Source organism: Panthera pardus, unplaced genomic scaffold (genome assembly GCF_024362965.1).
Source record: "Panthera pardus isolate Hobbes unplaced genomic scaffold, ASM2436296v1 HiC_scaffold_17, whole genome shotgun sequence".
Taxonomy (NCBI): Eukaryota; Metazoa; Chordata; class Mammalia; order Carnivora; family Felidae; genus Panthera; species Panthera pardus.
This window is the reverse complement of record NW_026526732.1, coordinates 42,701,450-42,723,789: the sequence shown is the minus strand read 5'-3', so window position 1 is coordinate 42,723,789 and position 22,340 is coordinate 42,701,450. Positions and strand designations below refer to the sequence as shown.

The 22,340-nt window shown below is 34.3% G+C and overlaps 1 protein-coding gene across 4 annotated transcripts in view; it reads right to left on the bottom strand.

Annotated features, from left to right (window-relative positions):
- The window catches only part of TBC1D32 (TBC1 domain family member 32), a 200,187-nt gene that overhangs the window by 38,151 nt on the left and 139,696 nt on the right, over window positions 1-22,340 (bottom strand). For all 4 annotated transcript variants that reach the window (XM_019418223.2, XM_019418222.2, XM_019418225.2 and 1 more), the window contains 2 exons: window positions 12,334-12,459; window positions 6,905-6,988 (listed from right to left, as the gene is read on the bottom strand). In XM_019418223.2, the coding sequence (XP_019273768.2) occupies window positions 6,905-6,988; window positions 12,334-12,459 (210 nt within the window). The remainder of the gene's footprint in view (window positions 1-6,904; window positions 6,989-12,333; window positions 12,460-22,340) is intronic.

Below are 22,340 nucleotides of genomic sequence, written 5' to 3'. Positions count from 1 at the left end.
TGGCTGTTCATCAAATTTCTCTGAGCCTTTTAAAAGTAAAGATAGACAGACTCCACTCCAGACTACTGAAGGAGATTGCTGAGAGTGAATGTCCAGTCATTTGTATTTTTAAAGACCGCTACAGCTTATTCCTTGTACACTGAACTTGAGATCAACATTTAAAGGAAAAAAGGTGAAGTTTAGCTACAGTTAAAATTGGACAGGAATAGTCTACCACACAAATTTCATTTTTAAGAATGTAGTAGTTAAATAATCAAAGAGGCTTTTAAATGAGAATATGGGGGAGGGTATTAAACATACCAAAACAAACATCAAATACCCATTCTAAGAAAACACTAATAATAGAGCGCCTTGGTGGTTCAATCAGTTAAGCGTCTGAATCCTGATTTTGGCTCAGGTCATGATCTCATGGTTCGTGAGCTCAGGACCTACATCAGCTCCATCCTAACCATGGAGCCTGCTTGGGATATTCTCTCTCCCCTCTCTCTCTCTCTCTGCCTCACCCCCTACTCGCACATGTGTGTGCACGCTCTCTGGCTCTCTCTCTCTCAAGATACATAAACATTTAAAAAAAAAAAACAATAAACGAAAACAGTAATATTAAATACACATAGGTGACATTAGTGTGAATAAAACCCCATTGAAAAAAATAAAGTTTCAAAATAGGAATAAAGAAGTCAGAAAATAGTTAAATATTTACTAAATATTTTATTTACAGAGCCACTTCAATTTTAAATTTGTTTGATATATGACAACTTGACAAACAGAAATGGATCTTGGGACTACAAAAGTTCATTGAAATAATCTTTTGTTATATGCAACCTGGACTAAATACAATTTATGAAGCAATAATTAAAATCCTCAGAAATAAAACAAAATTGATGGGGTAAAATAAAATTCAATGATAAAAATATATATCTTCAGGGGATTCTGATGTATCACTGGTAACCAATGACTTATTGAAACATGCACATCTATGTGTGAGATACATAATAGGTGCTTAATAAACACTGAGTGAATGAGTAGAAAAATGAATAAATGAATGAACAAGAAATTATACTTCATATCAAATGGAGCAAGGTAGAGATGGAAATGGATATGGATTTAAAAATATTTTCTGTATATTGAAATTAAGTAACAAATGGACGATATAGTTCCTACTCCCTGGAGTCACTATGAAAAACATGTTGCAGATAAAAAAATCAACCAATGACACCTGTAGCATCATAGTTACCCTACTTAATGTCAATTCAGTCACAGTATTAACTATTTGAAATAACCAATCAATTTAATTGTAAATACAATGGTCTCAGAACAAAAAGAGTTGGAAAAATTGGCTTAATATTGACTGAAATTGCTCACTCTGGTAATGAATTATGTTCTATTTTTGGTTTGCAAGCTAGCACACAGAGCAGTAGTAGAAGATATGAAATCTATTCCGCCTGGCACTTGGCTAATGTTGTGGAAAAAATTAATTTTTAGAAGAGTAAAGAACTTCTCCACTGGAGTACATTTCCATGGTTAGAGAAGCAGTTACCGCTTTGTTGTTTACGGATTCTTCTGAAAGCCCTGCTGTATTTGTTATAAAGTCAAAGAACTCTCACCATCCAAAGGAGTCAACCAATCGGTATACTCTCTCCTACCTCCTTCCTTCCCCAGAGACAGTCTGCAGACTCTGTTGCTTCTCTTTTAACATGTGGTTGTAACTATCCATTTTATTCAATTCTTACTGACATAAAATTCAACTTCTTATGGCCAAGCTATTGTGAGTCTCAGTCTCCTAATTGGTATAATCAGCATTATTTGGGGAAAAAAAAGGAATTTTCTTTCCAGGTCTCTATGCAATGACCCTTTCCTGCAAGTCTCCCTTTCTAGTTTTTTCAGCTATAATAGCCCAGCAGGCCACACTGAGGCCACGCTTTCTGCTCCGTTATCACTTCTTCCTCTTATCCTCCATGATGGCACTAGTCAACTCGGATCACTCTTTCCACTGAAAACCTGTGGCACTTAAAACAAAACCCCTCATTTGATAATAACCCAATTTAAATACCATAATTAAAGGCACATTGCCTGAAATAAAATAGTGAGCTGGAAAATATCAGTTTTCTTTATTTTCTCTTACTAAATGCTGCAATTTACTTAATTCATGATTGTATTACTACTATTTCCCCTCTTTTGAGGACAATGTAATCCATGTTATATATTTCCTTGCAATTATCAAGTGTACTCACAAACATGCTCCCTAAAAGTAAGATAGAAAAGAGCATATTTGCTGAATGTCCAAAGAAAGTAGAAAATGTGTTTAACTATATATATTAAGGTTAAAAGTATTTTAATAGTCAAAAGGTGAAACAATGCAATATTTTCTGATTTCTTTCCAACTTTTTGATTAAAAGCATAAAGAGTAAAGTCCTAACATTAAAAATAATTACTACCTTTAAAGGAATATTTCTCATTTAAAGAAGCAATTACAGTAGGAAAAAAAATCCCCAACTCATTCCAGGGAATTAAACCAAGAAAAAATTGACATCACTTAAGATTTGGAAAGATACCTATATAGATGTACAAACTGCAATTGTGCAGAAACTTGTTCATTCCTTTTTCTTTAAGGGGATAAACGGCTAAACTAATCTGATTTTTCCAGATTTGCAAATTTTATAATGGATTGAAATCCTGAGGGAACTAACAACAGATGGATGATTGTGTTATTCTAATTTCAGCTACCTTAGGGTTTAAGCAAGCTGTCATTTTTAAAAAGACAATCAATTTCTCATTTCAAGAAACATGAAAAAAACCAATGAATATATCTATCCAGCATTTGCTTTGAAACATCTTTTATATCAAAACATGGTTTTTATTTATTTAAAGTAAATAGAGTGAAATTTTATAATAGGAAACCATTGATTCACTAGCCAAAACAATAAATGATGAAGGGTAAGGATATCTAAAGCTATGGGAAGAAAATGATGTTAGCAATAAGCTTACCCTATCATAATATATACTGTACAATCAATAAATAAGAAGCTACCTTATTTTTGGCTGTACTCTAAAACTCCAGTGGACAGCTGTTCAGCAGGAGCCTTTAAAGAATTTAAATTCACATTTGGAGTTTATCTGCCTCGATCATACATCCAAAAAAGCCAACATCTGAAATCTCCCTCAGCATAATTGAGAAATTTAATACAGGGCAATGAATGTATACGTATTGAGCAATTAGTCTTGTTAAGTATTAGATGATTTATAAAACATATCTACAGAAAATGTGACCCAACAATGTGCCAAGGATAGCTGCAGAAATTGGAGATTATACTGAAGACTAGGGAATGGCCACGCAAATCTCCATAATTACCATTTCTTGTTTCCTCTCTTAGTCACAGACATGACCATTAATCCCTGTATGTTTTCACATACATTTCCAGGCTTATTCATAAAGTTATCATTTTCTTCACAAATGGTCTTCTGCAAAATTCTCTTCACAATTCGTTTTCTTTCCTCTGTACTTCAATTGCCTGATTTTAAATGTGATGATTATGCCTACTGCAAAGTGTAGTTATTCATAGGGTTGAATAAAGAACACACATCAAGTACCTCAGCATACTACTTAGCTCATAAGAGGTGCTCAATATGTATCAATTCCCTTCATTTACCTAAATTTCTGTTTAATACTACCTTATATTTTCCTCTCATTTCTTTGTTCTCATTTCTTATGTTCTATTTCACCCCTTTGCCAAACCTGCATTAAAGGTTACTGTGTAAATAATTAGGTGTATGTTCATATGTGTATATGCAATTACCAATATATTTAGAATTGTTATACAGATGTATTTGTGTGCATACAGATAATTATGTTACAGTATATGTATTTATTTTAATAAAAATATATCAAATACTATATTAAAGATACAAAGGAGTTTGAGACCTAATGGGATAATTGAAACTAGCCACATACAACAAATATCAAAATAGTAGTTTAAAGTGAATATAATAATGAGCACAGAGGAGGAACATCTACTTAGTAAGAGGGAAGGGAACATTGTAGCTGCAACTTTACAGTTGAGTTGGACATTATCCTATGGGTGTCATGGGAAGAGGAAAGCTCATTCAGGAGGAAGAGGCAGAACAAAGGTTCAGTGACATGAATGCACGGGAGGTCTTTGATAGTGGTAATAGAGTCAGAGGGATAGGCTGGCCCAGACTGGAAGTAAATATTTTTAAGTAAATATGATGTATACTGTCTAACTTGAATAAATATTTAAATGATAATTTCTCCAGCAAACAGAGGAGTCATGCCACCGTAATGAGGAAGAGGAGCAATATCTCTTGATTATCTATTAATCATGAGTCTTTGCTACATCTCTGCTACGTTCACTATCTCTTGTTTACCAACCCTCCCATTCTGGATATTCACCTTTGGCAGATTTCACTCTACTGCATCCTTTACACAGTCACTAAAATAATCTTCCTAAAGTACAGATGAATCAAGTAAGGCTTCTGCTCAGAAATCTCAAAGGATTTAATCTATTGCCTACTAAAATTAAGACAAACTGGTTGACATAATTTATGAAGCCCCCCCCCTTCATTCTTTTAGCCATTCTTTTATTTGTCAAATATTTCTTAATACTGCCATTCTAGTTGCAGAGGATATGATAGATAAGATATGGAAACTACCCTATAGGAGTTTACTGTCACATGAAGAATTAGACATTAAGTCAGAATGTGAGAAAGATATGACAGAGATGCATATTGGCTTTGTATATGAAGCTAATGATTTAGCAATTTATATTTCCAGCTCACATTTTTCCCCTAAATGCTAGATTCAAATATCCAATCCAGTGTAAAAAAAAAATTATCTATTTAAATGTATAACAAGCATTCAAAACATAACATAAAATCAAGCTCTTCACCCTCTCTCTCAAACCTATTTCTCCCCCATCTCAGTGTATGATAATCTCATCCTTCCAGTGGTTTGGATCAATAACTTAGAGTCTTTAATTCCTTCCTTTCTCTTACATTCCATAGTCAATCTGTTACTCAATTCTGTTGGCTCTCTAATCAAAATATACCCAGAATCCAAATATTTCTATCTCCCACTGACATCCTCATCCAGACCATTACCATTTTTCAACTGCATCTTCTCAATAGCCTCCTAATCCATCTTCCTGCTTTAGTCCTTTGTCCTCCCTTCAGTCTTTTCTCAACACAGCCAGCATCATAGTGATTTTTGTGTAAATCTGAGCATGTGTTCCTATGTTCAAGATGCTACAGTGACTTTCAAAAGCCCTCTATCATCCTTCCCTGTCTGCTTTCAATACCTACAATGCTTCTCCTGTACTTGTGTTCAGACACTCATGTCTCCTTCCTGGTCACTAGCTGGAATTCTCCTCCCCTGAAAATATCTACTCATCTTGCTCCCAACTTCTGCTAGTCTGAACATGATTTAATAATGTAACCTTCGTGCCCAAACAGCACTCTGTAGCCCTCTTCCCTGCTGTGTATTTCTCATTCGCTATCATACTATTTGATATACTGAAACATTTATTTCTTTATTGTCTGTGCTCCCACCAGAAGGCAAGATTTTCTCCTTCTTTTGTTTCCTGCTGTGCTTAAATGCTTAGAAAAATTCTACTAAATACTAGAGAACGATATCCGTTTAATAAACGAATGTGTATTTGGGTGGGGGAAGGAGAAGTTGGCCGTACTAATAGTTTAGGGTTCCTGAAAAATAAATAAAAGGCAAGGAGAGAAAGACATGATGCTGGAGAGCAAGAAAAGGGAAGGATAACATAAGGCCTTAGGTTTTATGATAAGAAGCTTAGACTTTATGCAATGGTCAATGGTGATCTTCCAGGGAATACAGGAATGAATGGTTCAGATTCGCACTTCAAAGATCACTCTGAGAGCAGCACAAAGAATACCTTTGAAGAGAAATCAGATTCTAATCAACAACACCAGGAAAAGAGGCTGTTGTAATACTTGAGGCAAGAAGTAATGGTGGCCTGAACAAAGAAATCAATTAAGTAGATACACTTGAGATCTATTAAGAACACAATTAACATGGTTTGGTAATTGGGAAGAAAATGTGGACTTAAATCCACATAAAATGTGGATTTACTCAGTTTCTGGTTTAGATGGACAGTAGTACTGCCCACCAAAATAGACACTGTAGAAAAAGAGTACATATTAATAAGGTCTGATGAGGTGAGGGCCCTGTTGGACATTTCAAGTTTGAGGGCTTCCATAGCACCTCTAGGTGATATTTACCTATCAAGCAGCTGGGAGTACCACAATGAAGCTTATAGTTGATCTTTGAATGGAGGATGTGAATCAGAAGTTATCAATATATAAAGTAGGTAAAATCGTACAAACAAATGAGATCACTAGAGGACAGTGAATAGAATCAGAAGAGAAGACACTGCCTTAAAGGAAAATAACTTTTGATGGGTAGATGGGAAAAAAAAGAGCTCAGAAAGGAGTTAGAAAGTTATAAGAAAACTCACACATTTGCACAGAAGAGACTGAAAGATATCTAGATTATCCATAACACCAAGTGAGAGATTTTTTTTTTTCAACGTTTTTTTTTTTTTTGATTTATTTTTGGGACAGAGAGAGACAGAGCATGAATGGGGGAGGGGCAGAGAGAGAGGGAGACACAGAATCAGAAACAGGCTCCAGGCTCCGAGCCATCAGCCCAGAGCCTGACGCGGGGCTCGAACTCACGGACCACGAGATCGTGACCTAGCTGAAGTCAGACGCTTAACCGACTGCGCCACCCAGGCGCCCCACCAAGTGAGAGATTTTTAAGATGCAAGTTTGTGCATATTTTTAATCTAATTAGCTCTATGAAATATTATCTATTTTTTAGATAATTAAGTACTTTTCAAAATTCAAGATGTTTAAAACGTACCTGTATATTCCACTAAGGGGAAGTAGCATTCAGATGGGCTTTCAGAGAGATGAAGCACAAATTTTTCAAGCAATTCTGGTAAAGCTGTAATAAACAAGAGAATAATTAGGATATTAAAGGTTAAGAATATACATGATAATGCATCTCTAAAGTCACAGACTAGTAGATAAAAGTCATCTGAACTTCTTCACAGTTACACTCTTAAGGGGGTCCAATTCAAAACACATACCACTTTAATATTCATAACAATGTTTCCAATGTAAATTAAATTTTAATTGCTTCACTGAGAACCTATTCAATGTAAAACTGGAAAAGAATCATGTTATCTTTAGATTCTCTATGGATTACTTCAGAACTTGCTAAATGATTTCGATACAGAAAGAAAATCATCACTAATTAGGCTATAATATCTTATCATTATTCACACATACAAAAAAAAACTTATCTGAACTCCAAGACCACAGTCAAGGGACAGTTCTCCTCTTTCAAAACCAGGACATGTTAGGTGTTTTAGACACTTTGCAACTTTATATATGTTCAAGACAACTGGATCAAAAGTAAGCTTGCCAGCAACTGGGCAAAGGGTAAGATGCACTGGCAGAAAACAGGAATTTTAGGGCAATGATACTCTTCTGTATGATAAATCTCCCCCATTATACATTTGTTAAAATTTATAAAATGTACATGGCACCTGGGTGGCTCAGTTGTTCAAGCATCTGACTTCGACTCAGGTCATGATCTCATGGTTCATGAGTTTGAGCCTCGCATTAGGTTCATTGCTTTCAGTACAGAGCCGGCTTCAGATCTTCTGTCCCCCTCCCCCACCCCTCCCCCACTCACATGCGTGCGCTTTCTCTCTCTCAAAAAATAAACACTAAAAAAAATTCATAGGATGTACAAACACTAGGAATGAACCCTAATATAAACTATGTACTTTGGGAGACAATGATGTAGGTTCATTGATTGTAACAGGGGTATCGCTCTGATGTGAGATATTTATAGTGGGGAAAGTTGTGCATATATGCAGGCATAGAATGTATATGGGAATTCTGTACTTTCTGCTGAATTTTGCTGCGAATCTAAAGTTGCTCTAAAAAATAAAGTTCATATTTAAAAAAATAGGAAGAGGGGCACCTGGGTGGCTCAGTCGGTTGAGCGGCCGACTTCAGCTCAGGTCATGATCTCGCGGTCCGTGAGTTCGAGCCCCGCATTGGGCTCTGTGCTGATGGCTCAGAGCCTGGAGCCTGTTTCAAATTCTGTGTCTCCCTCTCTCTGACCCTCCCCCGTTCATGCTCTGTCTCTCTCTGTCTCAAAAATAAATAAAAACGTTTAAAAAATTTAAAAAAAAATAGGAAGAAATGCCTTTCTACTAGTGAACAGTACAGAACTGAGCAAAAAAAAAAAAAAAAGTAAGCTTTTCTCTGACAATGCCACATAGATATGCCACTGTGTTTGAATTTATTATCCTCAAAATGTATATAACCAGTTGAATTATACTTAATATAGAATCCAAATTATTTTGCTGGAAAGAAATGTATCTTTAAAGCAACTTACACGCTTATACATGTATATTTAGCAAGCAAGTTTAAGTCACCTTCAAAAAGTTTTTTTTAATGTTTATATATTTTTGAGAGAGACAGAGACAGAATGCAAGTGGGTTAGGGGCAGAAAGAGAGGGAGACACAGAATCTGAGGCATGCTCCAGGCTATGAGCTGTCAGCACAGAGCCCTGACATGGGGCTCGAACTCACGAGCTGTGAGATAATGACCAGAGCCGAAGTCAGTTGCTCAACCAACTGAGCCACCCAGGTGCCCCAAGTCACCTTTTAAACTATGTATTACATTCAGGATATTGACTCTGATTTACATTAATCAAATGGTCTCTTTTTCATATCCAAGTACATTTTAAGCACATAAGTCACAAAGAAAATTAGTGTTCAACATGTGAAAAATGTAAATCAAATAGGAATAACAACATGTGCTTTCCAATAACTGTAGCTCTGATAAGTCATGTATCACAATATTTTAATGCCTTAAGGTAAAAACAAAATTTACTGAATTCTACTCATATTATGATTTCAAATTAAAGTAAGTATTAAAAAGTATGAGAATGTAATTGTTGAGGATCAGAAAGGGCACCAGTATTGACAATTATTTGAACTTCTAGTTGTTTAAGGGTTCTATCTTCACAGGCATAAGGATAAATTCTCTCACTCACAGAAAAATCTTTCAAAGCTTTTTATCTATGAATCTATACATAAATAATAGCCCTTAGGTGAGAGCTTTCAACCTCCATGTGTTTATGTCACTTAATATTGTCTCTTGAGATTATAATTTTTTAAGAGTATCTTGATGAATTTTAGAAACAATCATTCTGAATTCAATGATACAAATAAGAGGTGAGATACACATGAGTAGCAAAGGTTATATAAAAAGTTAGTTTTAAAGTGGAAATATCCATTTAAAATTATAATCATTCTCATTTTAGCACAACCATATGTTTGCTATGTGTTATGCACACAAGTAAAATGTCTGAATTAATGAGAAAAGTCACAGCATACTGCTAAACAATTCTTTGAATCCTATGCCCCAAATCAGGGTTAGCCATCGGACAGACACCTAAACAAACTCCATGAACTGGGAAAATTCTTTATCACATCTGTGAGGGAGGTAAACACAATATGATTTGAAACTTAATAGCCACCAGACTAATTGCAGGTGTTTGCAAAGCACACTATTTTCTGGGAAGTACTGATCTTGAAATGCAAAATTATGCTATTAGATCCATACATTGAGAGCTTTTAGATAAAGTAATTCTAGACATCATATGCAAAAATGGCATTACCAAACTATCTGAAGAAGGTTCTGGATTTCTGGTTCCAATACAGTATATTCATTTTGCCCAGCAACCCTTCTGAACAGCACTAGGCACTTCCAAATATTTTGAGAGATAGGCTATAGCCATGGAATAATACTAAAAACTAATCTACACGTGGTACTTGCCTTTTCAGTGTTCTCAAGTAGCTTATATTCATTCTTTCCTCTATATTTTTTAAGAAAATTTACTTTATATAATTATAGATTCAGAAAGTTCTGAGGACAGTACAGAGATAACTTCCTTTATCCCTTCATTTAGACTAGGTCTGCTTTGACAAATTCTTCATCTGAAAATGTCTTGATTTTCTATTCCTGAAGACTATTTTCAGTGCTTGAATGTCACACTACTCCCTCTGTCCTCCATCTTTTCTGGTGAGAAATCAACAGTATTGATTTTCCCCTGTAGGTAAGATGTTGTTTCTTCTGGGGCGCCTGGGTGGCTCAGTCCGTTAAGTGTCCGATTTCATCTCAGGTCATGATTTCATCATTCATGAGTTCGAGCCCCGCGTCCAGCTCTGTGCTGACGGCTCAGAGCCTGGAACTTGCTTCGGATTCTGTGTCTCCCTCTCTCTCTCTGTCCCTCCCCTGCTCATGCTCTGTCTCTATCTTCCAAAAATAAACAAACGTTGAAAAAAATTTAAAAAAAGATGTTTCTTACCTTCTCTGCTTTCAAGATTCTTTTTGTCTTTAGTTTTTATTTTTTAAATTTATTTTAACGTTTATTTTTGAGACAGAGACAGAGCATGAAAGGGGGAGGGGCAGATAGAGAGGGAGACACAAAATCCAAAACAGGCTCCAGGCTGTCAGCACAGAGCCCGACATGGGGCTCGAACTCACGGACCACGAGATCATGACCTGAGCCGAAGTCGGACGCTTTACCGACTGAGCCACCCAGTTGCCCCTTGTCTTTAGTTTTTAAAAGTTTGACTATATTGTGTCTTGGTGTGAGTTTCTTTGGGTTTACCCTGGTTGTGGTTCTTGAATCCACAAGTTTAGGTTTCTTGAAAATTTGCAAAGTTTTAACTATATTTCTTCAAATACATTTGTAGTCCTAACCTCTTTCCAGGTCTCCAATGACATGTTAGATCTTTTGTTATGGTTCCATAAGTCTCTGGGACTCTGTTAATTTTTTTTTGTTTTTCAGTCTATTTCCTCTCTGTTAATACCTTCAAGTTTACCAATCCTTCCTTCTGTCCTTTCCAATTTATTGTTGACCAATCCATTTAGCTTTTTATTTTGGTTACAGTATTTTCATTTCTAAAATGTCCTTTTGGATTTTCTTTATTTCTTTGTTGATACTTTCTAATTTTAAATTTGCATGTGTGAGACAAAAAAAACATGTGTGGAAGGGAGGGAAGGAGGGGTGGTGGCCCTGTTACTACTGAGTGATGGTAAAAATCCTGAACTTTCGACCTGAGTCTCCTCTGATACAATCCTAGTAAGGAGCAGCAAGGGTGCCCCATTACTGCCAGGTAAGGATGGAAGTCCAGGCTATGCCCAAGTCTTGCTAGCAGGATTCTCTATGGTGGGTTCTATGGTTGGATTAAAGTGGTCACTTTCTATAAAAAGTATCTTGATAGGCTACCCCTCTCCTGCTCCTTTTGGTTAAAGAGAGTATGCTTTTATTGACCCCGCCTTTTGAGCCTATGACTTGATGGCCTTCTTAATCACTCTTTCTAGGATATACTAGGCAAAAAGAAAATTCAGAGAATTCACCTCTGAGGTGCCCACAAATATATACCACTTGTCTCTGAAAATGTAATTTCTCCAACAACAAAATATATTTTTCCCACTTTTAATTTTATAACAAATGATACAAATATGAAAACCATAAAGCATGGCTAATAAAGTGGACAATTTTAAATTATAGTTTACAAAAAAAATCTATCATATGTTTACATTAGAACCTTTTCCTTAGACTTTTATTCAAAATAATGTTCATTTAAAAATGATGATTTTTAGAAAATAAATGCACAACTATGTGAATATAAAACAAATTATTTGCTAGTTTAGGAAACATAGCCATCACCTCAAAATAAAATTCCAATTTCCTTAAGAGTAACTACATTTATTTGGCTGGATGTGGCAGAGTTTTAAAATATGTATCAATAAAAAAGTCAATCAAGTTTCCAAAAATGTAGCAGTATGGTAAATTCAGGGGAAAGCTGGTGAAACCAAGCAAATTATTACCTAGGTAAAGTCAGATCAGTATTCAATTTTGCTTACCAAGACCTCTTAGTTTAAAAAAAAGTTTTGTTGTCTCTCAGATTTTAATTTTTTTGATAGTTTATGTGCTGCCTACAATTTTACTGGTATTAGGGAGTAAGGGTCGGTGGGCATCTTCCTCCATATTCTTTCTGGCTTCCAGCTTCCTTGCATCTCAGATTTTAATTTTTGTTTTCAAGGATCCTAAGTTTCTCAGAAGTTAATGGACTTCTGGAATGAGTATTATGTATTCTAGACATGCCAGTACTAATCCACAGGAAACACAACTTCCATTAATATAATTTTCATGCAAAAAATCCCCCACAAAAATTAAACAACGTACTCACCACTTCCACTGATTATATCGGGTTTGGCCTTCATCATTTTGCAAAACTGTTTTCGGCAGTTTTCTATCCACTCAGTTTGTTTATCAGACATTTTGAAGCATAATAAAAGATTGCCAAGATCATTGTCTAATAAGAAACATAGCTATATTATGATGAGAAACACTGAAAAATAAGTATTAATGTTAAATATCTAAATAGTTACAAATTCCAGAAAAAGTATAGTATATGGCTTTCAAAAGAAAACATTTTCTGTAATTACATCTTATACGATCAATTGCTATTTATATTTATTAAATGCCCAGAAAAAATTTAAAAGCTCACAAAATGGACTGACTTATAACCATAATGCTTGAATATTCTTTTTCTTATATGAAAGTGACTCATTACTGAGTATTTGAATAGACATCAAATAACAGATGTAATAAATGTAAGATTTCATTACATATATGGACATGAACATTATACTCTTATTTCATGCACATTGATATACAATTTTATTAATTCCTTTAAAAGCAAAAAGAAAACATAAGCATAGAAAAATTTCTAGTCAATCATTTATTTCCACTTCTTGCAAAAAATTATACTGAAAGTGGATGACGCCAAAATATAACTTCTTTCTAAGCAATTTCATGAATACATGGGAACTTTCATCTAATTTTACTTTTCCATGTTAAATTTAGTTTTATTCCCATGAGATTTTTCCATCTTCCACTTTAATTTCATTCTTATGAGATTTAGCATTAGAAAACATCTATTAATAATATATTAAGTAAGGACTTTGGCATCCCTAAGAAAAGGATATACAAGTATTTATTCAAACAAACATATATAATATCTTCCCACATATATGTAGGCAAAGATTCAAGGGAAAGAAAAAAGAAGCAAAAATGTTATTTTCTGGAAGATCATGGGGGAATAGGTAGTCACATGAATTCATACCTTTTAACTTTCTTTGAAAGAGATTTTTGGGATCAAAAAGGAAAAAACCACCTTTTGAAAATAAAGGGTCAAAGGCCTGACTGCTCCTGCCCAAAGATGTGTCTGGGAACACTACCAGCACAAGTACATCTGCCTAAGCTCTATTTGGGGTGATAAATCCCACCGGGAAATAACAGTGGTCAATCTAATACCAGAGATAGTTTCAATCAACTCTTCTTTTCAAAAATAAAATAAAATAAAATTATAATAAAACAGGTCCTTATTCTTAGAGCTTTAAAAACTTAATCATCCTACCATACCAAACTGTTCTATTTTTTTCATTCAATACTTGTAAAAATATATTCAATAAATATGTATGGAGCTCCTACATACAAGATATGTATGTATCTTGGCTGCAACAATTAAGACAAAATCACTTGCCTTAATGAATACCACATGACATAAACCATATGTTTGTATGCCTGTATATATATATATATGTGTGTGTGTGTGTGTGTGTGTGTATAATACTGCAATTAAGACATATCATTCCTATGATCTAAATTGGTTTTATTTAGTCCTAAAAAAGCAGATATATATATGTCACACAGCTCCCATGGTTATGAAATCTAAAATAATATAATTAAATACATAAATCATAATTTATGTAAATATGTCCTTATTTGACATGTAGGTCACAAAAAAAGCCTTTGCATATCAAAGCTACATATTCTTTTATACAAACATGAGTATACAAGTAAACATACCAAAGATATGCATACTCACACAAATATACACATGAGTCAGAAAGAATTGTTTGTTCAAAGAATGTGTAATTCAGATACTTAGTATAAATATTCTCTTTGAATATTAAGACCAAAATAATCCTGTAACATTTCATAAATAGCCTCAATCAGAAACAATAACTAGAGAAAAATTAAAGTGATTAAATCAAAGTAAAAATGATTCTTTGAAATAAAAACTCTCAAAACCTTTAACCTAAACTCAAGAAATACCAAAGCTGATAATTTTGTTGAAAATTATGTTACTAATAACAACGTTATAATGTTAAATGTATCTTAACATGACTTAGGTAAAATACTTAATGCAACACAGCATTAAAATAAGTTTTTGTAGTTTCCATTTAGAATATCTACATAACTTACTTCCCAAGAACAAACTACCTAGAGTCTAATAGGAATCACTAGTGGCACATGACCGCAAAGACAAATGCAGTTTTTCATCTCTCTTTCCTCCTCTAGGTCTTTTCCATCCTTGTGTAATCTGTCTTCTAACTACTATCTCCTTCAAGTAGAAGATGCCCACATAGCTCTTTCATAAATTACCTGCTATTTAACAATCCTATATTATTCTTTCCCTCTTCCCTCCCTCTGTCCATTCCTTCACATTTGCTATTCTGTTTCGCTTTTCATCATCTCATTCTAAGAAAAAAAGCACAAGGCACCATAATTGTAAACAGTGCTGAAGCAGCAGATGTGGTATGCATATGGATCTACCAGTCAGTGGAAGAGCTAAAGGGTCCAGTTTACCTGGAAATTGGAATTTGGGCTGTCAGAGGGGAGGGTGGGTAATGGTTATTGAAGAGGGCACCTGTTGGGATGAGCACTGGGTGTTGTATGGAAACCAATTTGACAATAAATTTCATATTAAAAATAAAGAAACATTAAAAAAAAATTAAAAAAAAAAAAAAAGAAATCTGTTAGGACCAAAACAGCTAACATAGGCACCATTACCTGGGTGTGCTGCCACAAGGACTTCCAAATGTCTCCCTCACAATGAACTAACCTATTCAGTCACAGACAATGATTGACAACCACAGGCCTCCCCTAATTAAAAGGTGTCAATACAACCTACAGACAGGCTAACTTGAAAGTACAGCCTACACAAGGATAATTCAAGATTTTCCAACCCTCTCCCAAGTTCGCCTACCACTCTTCCTACTTTTGTGCAGAGTAAAGTGGGAAGTCCAGAGAGAGGCCAAAGGTGTTACATAAGCAAAGGCTCTTGGACATGGAGAATGAGGCAAGAGGAAATAAATCATAGGAACGGTAGTATAAGGAATACAATAACTCTAAATTAGTGATTATGTGAGTAGAGCAAATATGAATCTGGTGTTGTCCAAAAATTTCTATGTTTATAACAACACAAAAGAAACCCAGAGTTTTGTCTCTGGTCATGATATAGGTACTGGGAATAGACCTGCTGTCCTGCTGTAAACAACATGAAAAATAAAATATAATAAACAACTGTTTTCAAACATTGGCCAATAGGCTGTAGAGGACTGTTTTGCTGGAGAAAAGGGAAACTAATGTGGTGAGCTTTATAAATTTTTTTAAATTTAAACAAACAAACAAACAAACAAAATGTGGTCAGCTTTACACCTGGGCTTTCTTCTTGAAGGCAATTCCAAGATCACTATGCAGGAAGGGGGATGCCATGGAGGTCTTCCAAAGTTGAAGAGACAGAAGTCAAATTGCAGAGACAGACTGAGGAGACTAAAATTTATAGATTATAGTACTGAAAAGAGCAGAGCCAAAAACTAGAGAGATCTGTGTAAATCTTTGTCAAGCTGATTGCGAAATACTCAGCTCTGCAAATGAAGAGTGAAACCCCACAAAGTTGGGCAAAAAACAGTTGGAAACTTGTAAAATGAACAATTCCCAGAGCATACATGGTTGCTACCAGATGTCCAAGTTCCAGGGTGAAGAGTCCTTAACTACCAGGCAGTTAGTAATAGTATTAAGTTAGCAATAAAGGCAATTCTACACTCACCCTAATCAAAAAATCAAAGCCTTGAAAAGATCAAACTGATCTGTAACTTGACAGCACTCCAAAAAATGTTTAAAGAAAACCAAAATCCCGCATTCAACAGTGTGATATCAATAACGTCTCATATCTAATAAAAAAAAAAAAATCACTAACATGAGAAAAGGGAAAAATGTGGCTCAAACCAGTAGCTAAATCAACTAATAGATGGAAGAACTAAAGTGATATGATTAGCAAAGATTTTAAAGTAGCTATTTTTAAGTATTTAAAGAAAACATGAACAAAATCAAAAGCTTTGCTACAATTTAAACCAATTGTAGTTTATCAGTACTGGAATTCCACTTAGTAAAAACAGACAGCATATGGTACATGTAACAAACTGGATGAATCTCAAAACTACTATGCTGAAAAAAATTAGGCGCAAAAGTATCCTATATAATTCTATTTGTATGAACCACTAGTTATAGGAAAACTAATCCTTGGTAGCTCTTCTCAAATGGACTATGTTTTGTTCTCAAGGAGGTATTTCAGCAGTCTTTAGAGACATTTCTGATTGTCACTGATTGTACAGTGGGGAATACAGAGACAGTTCTACTGGCATCTAGTGGGTAGACCAGGGATGCTGCTAAAAATCCTACAATGCATAGGACTGCACCCTCTGGTAACAAGCAGTTACCCACCCCCAAATATTAAGAGTGCTGAGGATGAGAAATCCTAATCTACAGTAGTGGGGGGAAAATCAGTAGTTGCCTGAGACTGGGAGTAGAGAGAAGATGACTGCAAGGGACAAAGGGAACTTTTGCAGGGTCATGAAAATGTTACATATTTGATTATGGTGGTGATTATGTGTGCAAAAGTATGTCAAAATTCAAACTATTCTTAAAATGGATGCATTCTGGGGTGCCTAGTTGGTTCAGTCAGTTGAGCAGCCAACTCTAGATTTCAGCTCAGATCATCATCCCAGAGCTGTGGGACAGAGCCCCGTGTTGGACTCTGTGCTGAGCATGGGGCCTGCTTGAGAGTCTCTCTTTTCCTCTCCCTCTGCCCCTCCCCCGTGTATACACACACACACACACACACACACACACACACACGCTCTCAAAAGAAAAAAACAGATGCATTCGTTGTATATAAAAAAAATTGAGTATACTTACATACATGTATGTAAATGTTGATATAATTGAAAATGTCAGTGAGTAAAATCTTCTAAGCATATTAGTTTCACTAAAATATGAGCAATTATAGTTCCTAATTTGATATAAAGTCTGTGTTAGAACTCAATATTTCATAAGAAAGCATGTGCATATTATCAATTACATAGTTTTTAAAAAGAGGAAGATTATTACAAAATTACATGATCTTTGGGGGCAGTGAGGGAATTTTTCTTTCTCTGAAGAGCACTGTACAATTATATTTTTATGAAAAATAAAATACCTTGACCAGAAAAAAAAAACTTAATAAACCTTAATTAAGTATATGAGAATGTATAGAGGTGCCTAGGTGGCTCAGTTAGTTAAGTGCCTGACTTCAGCTCAGGCCATAATTGGGCAGTTTCTGAGTGCAAGCCCCGCATTGGGCTCTATGCTGACAGCTCAGAGCCTGCTTTGGAGTCTGTGTGTGTGTGTCTCTCTCTGCCCCTCTCCCACTCACACCCAGTGTGTCTGTCTGTCTCTCTCAAAAATAAACATTAAAAAAAAAAAGTAAATGTATGGGCATGTATAAATGATTCACTTGCAAGAACCCTAATCACAATATTAAAGTGTTTTCAAGTATATAGATTTTTAAAATCCTCATTACATCTTCTTATGAGATTCTGGCTCCTTTCTGGGTACAATCCAGTCTCCTATAATGAAATGAATATTTACTTCTTAGGGTTAAATGAGAAAAAAAATATCCTACTTCCCCATGAGGAATCCAGGTTTATATTCTATACACTAAATATAAAATTCCCTTAATGCACATTTTTATATAAAATGTGTTTATATATTTCTAACCCTACAATATTATTTTTAGAGAAATTAAAATACCATAATTTAGTTCCAGTACATTAATTACACATCTAGCTATGAAGTTCCCATAATAAACTACTGTTTTGATTTCCAAAGAAAGGTTTGGTGTGTCTAATGAGTTTATGCTCTTCTCTTTGCTCCTTCAGACTATGATTTACAGACAATGAAAAATGGGAAGAGAAAGTTAAAAAATCTGTTTTAAACTAATTCCTTACTACCATCGAGGAAAAGAGAAAAAAAAATCAAGTTTAATGTTCACCAATCACAGCTGATAATATTCCATATCTGAACTCTGAAATTCTTTGTTATGGTGAGCATAATCTTTTCATTCTCGAAGATATTATATCATTTTCCTCAAAAGATTATTATATAGAAATATTATATTGATTATAAGACTATTATGGACAACATAAAAAGAACCTCAGTTTCAAAGGGAGGAAAAATATAATTTCAGTATAAATACAGAGAAAACCTGCTATTTACACAGAAACTTTTAGTAATTCTTTCCTAGATGTAATTGTGAATGCCCACTTTATACAGATTATTTTAACAGATTGTACAAAAGAAACAAAATAAATGGAAGATTTCATAAACTAACTACCAATAGATTCCTAGGCTTAATTCAGATAGTCATCTTTGTATTATCCTAAACCTTATTTGTGTAATATTTGCTTTCCACATCTCTTTATCTTCTTCCATGTAGTTTAACATAGTCCTTTCAGTTTACTCTTATTATAATAAACAACGGAAAACTTTGGAGCCATCTTGGAGAACAAAGATGCTTAAATTCTCTATTAGTTTTCTGTATATCTCTAAATTTGGGAGTATCTAAATTCATTACACATTTTTATTCTATTTGAACTAAATGGGCTTTTAACACATGACATCCATATTTTATACAGATTATTCCTCATTGTGGAATTATCATACCACTTTTCTTTTTTTTAAATATGTGATAATCATTTACCATAAAAGAACTGGGTCATGTTTTTAAAAAATGGGGACTTAGTTTTCCCTTATCACCTGTACCTAAACTAGCAGGTGATCTGTCTCCCCTGGTTGCCACAGATGTTTGTTTCAAACACGAAGTAACAGGTACATGAAAATAAGAAGTTTTATTATTCAAAAGAAAATATTTATTCTGATTTTTAAACTAAGTATCTCAACAGCTGCAGCTCAAGATTTGCTGCATTGAAAGGAAACCATAATCTCATACTCCCAGTCTCCTCAGCAGAATGTCAAATAAACTATTTACCTTTATCTGCAGAAAATATATCTTAATTACAGGTTAGAAACAGTAAGAAAAAAGACTAAGAAAATGTCTGATCTGACATAGGCCTAAATTAGTAGTTGATAATTCATCATAAAAAATATAGACTGTATGTGCAAGACATAATACAAAAAGCTTTTAATATCATAACAAACAATATCCATCATTATGCTGCATTATATTTCATGTAGCATCATAATATTTTCAAAGTACTTTCACAGTTTTTCCTATGGGGTTCTGTTTTTAGTTGACTGGAGGAGGAATGGTAATCCTAAATCTTACTGAATTTATCAGACTAGCAATGAAGGCAATCTGGTCTACTCAACGTGTTAATTAGGTAATTTTCATTCTTTTATTAAAATATAGTTGCCATTATATTTCATCTCATTCTTCTTTTTTTTTCTCTTAAAAAGCTTATTTCTGGGGTGCCTGGGTGGCTCAGTCAGTTGAGCGTCCAACCTCAGTTCAGGCCATGATCTTGTGGTTCATGATTTCAAGCCTTGCAGTCAGGCTCTGTGCTGACAGCTCAGACCCTGGAGCTGCCTCAGATTCTGTGTCTCCCCTTCTCTCTGCTCCTACCCCACTCACACTCTGTCTCTCCCTCTTTCCCAAAAATAAACATGAAAAAAAAAAAACTGCATAAAAAAAGTGTTTTTCTACATACAATGTAGGTAGTATTCCAGTTTTGATCTATACTATTAGGATTGTATAATGGATTGTTATCCCATTTGTAAATTTAAAAAGACATGATATAATTAATCAGGGACACAGGCATGGACTTAATGTCTGAAAAGACAGAAATAATCAAAGTGTCAGCAAAAAGAAGCATCAGTGGATAAAGAATTAAACTCAATAAGGACATGAAAATTTATTAAACAAAATCAATAAAGATTAATGAGAACCATCTTGTTAAAATAAGAACATTGTTCCAACGACCAAATTACAGTATTTGTAAATTTGTAAATTTCAATGTCTTTTAATGTGAATGATCTAAAATACGAGCATGTCTTGAGAGCTAGGATAAAATATGCTGGCATCATAAGAATGTAACTACAAAACCCACGAACTTCATTACTCATTTACTGCACAATGTCTAGCTCCAGAGACAGAGAATATGGTACCCTTGTTCTTCAGTTAACACCTCTAATTCAGAAGCTTTATTAACATTTGTTTCTTTATATTGAAGAAAATACACTACAATAATTATTTTATAAGCAGTAGTCTGCAATTATAAAATGTTCAAGATAAATTTATATATAATACCCATCAAAAAGCCTTTCAATTCCCCAACATATTAGTAATACACTGCCAATGGTTTGCATTTTCATTTATGCTTTTATAAAGTACCAAACCTATGCAAATAATATACATTTAATACAGTGGCTTAGATTCATGTTTCTCACGTAAGAACAGAATATAGTCCTCACAGACATTTGATGAATACATAGAACCTAATGATCAACATATATTTTATACTGAATTCATTCAGAGCTGAAAATCTACAAACTGAAAAGCAAGTTCTAACTGGAATTCAATTTTGTATGATATCCTCCCTCCTTTCCTCATTAATTGAAGAAGGAAAAACTACTTCATGTTGGGGTGGGGGAAGATATTAGAAAGAGATTATATCTCACATATTATTTAAAATGATCGGTTTTCTCATATATGAATAATGCCATCTAAAAATATCTGAACAATCAGACCATAAAGATTTTAACATTATGTGATGTATTCCATTAAAGGGAATGATTATCACCATGGAACTTACTCTTTTATATAGTATCTGAAAGAGAATGTTGTGCCAGGCAGAAAATCAATTTCCTATCAGATAAGTAAAAATGCAGCAGAGGAAGCAGTAAAGTTAAGCTATTGAAGCTACAAAGAGATTAAATTTGAAGTAATCACAGAATAAAGGCTGTGTATTTTTTTTGGTTATTTTTTTCAATTTTGGAAAAAAATGAATGCCAACTATATATATAGCTTTTATGTGCTATAAAACCATAAACTACCACTTTGTAAATGATAAAACAACTATAATAAAGGTGTCTACCTCATGAATGATATATACAGAAGTCTAGCTCAAAGTACTTTCTAACTGCAAAGCTGTTGATGCTCTAAAAAATGAGTCCCATCAGAGATTATTCTAGGTATGAGAAAAATTTCTAAATTTACTTCAGATTAGCCTGAAAGGAATTCCCAATGTCCACTGACAAAGATGTGGAAGATAGAGTCTGATGATGGAAAAAATAAAAGGAGAAAAAATTCAATGTTAATTCATCCATTCATTAAATATACGTTTATTATTGTCTACCACCTAAGGCAGACAGCATTTTTGTCTCATAGAAATTACACTGTAGGGAGCAGTGAACAAAATACACAGCTCAAAGTAAGGTATAGTGTGGTAAGAGAAATCCACTGGGAGGCAGAGAGATGTAAGGGAAGAAGTATATTTTAGATAAGGTGGAGATAACTTCTCTGAAGAAGTAACATCCAGACTAAGCATAAAAGGTTTAGAAGGAACTGTGTGAAGAGGAGGAGTCAGTACTCCAGGAAAAGGGAACATCAACAGCAAAGGCTAGAGGCATAAACTTGACGTAGTCTAAGATGTGAAAGAAGTTCCCAAACCACTTATCTGATAAGGAATTTATATCTAGAATATATAAAGAACCTTTACAACTCAGTAATAAAAAGATAAATAATTTAAAAATAGGCAAAGGATGTGAATAGTCATTTCTCCCAGGAATATCAGTCTTCAGGGGAATGCAAATCAAAACCACAATGAAATAGCACTTCACATCCTACTGGATGGCCAGATCACAACATATGATGATGATGATGTGGAAAAATGAGAACTCTCATAACACTGTTGATGAAAAGGTAAAATGGCAAAGCTGCTTTAGAAAACAGTGAAGGTTCCTCAAACTATTAAACACAGAATTACCATAAAACTCAGCAATTCAATTTCTAGGTATATATTCTAGAGAAAAAATATATATGTTCATGCAGAAACTTGTATGTGAATG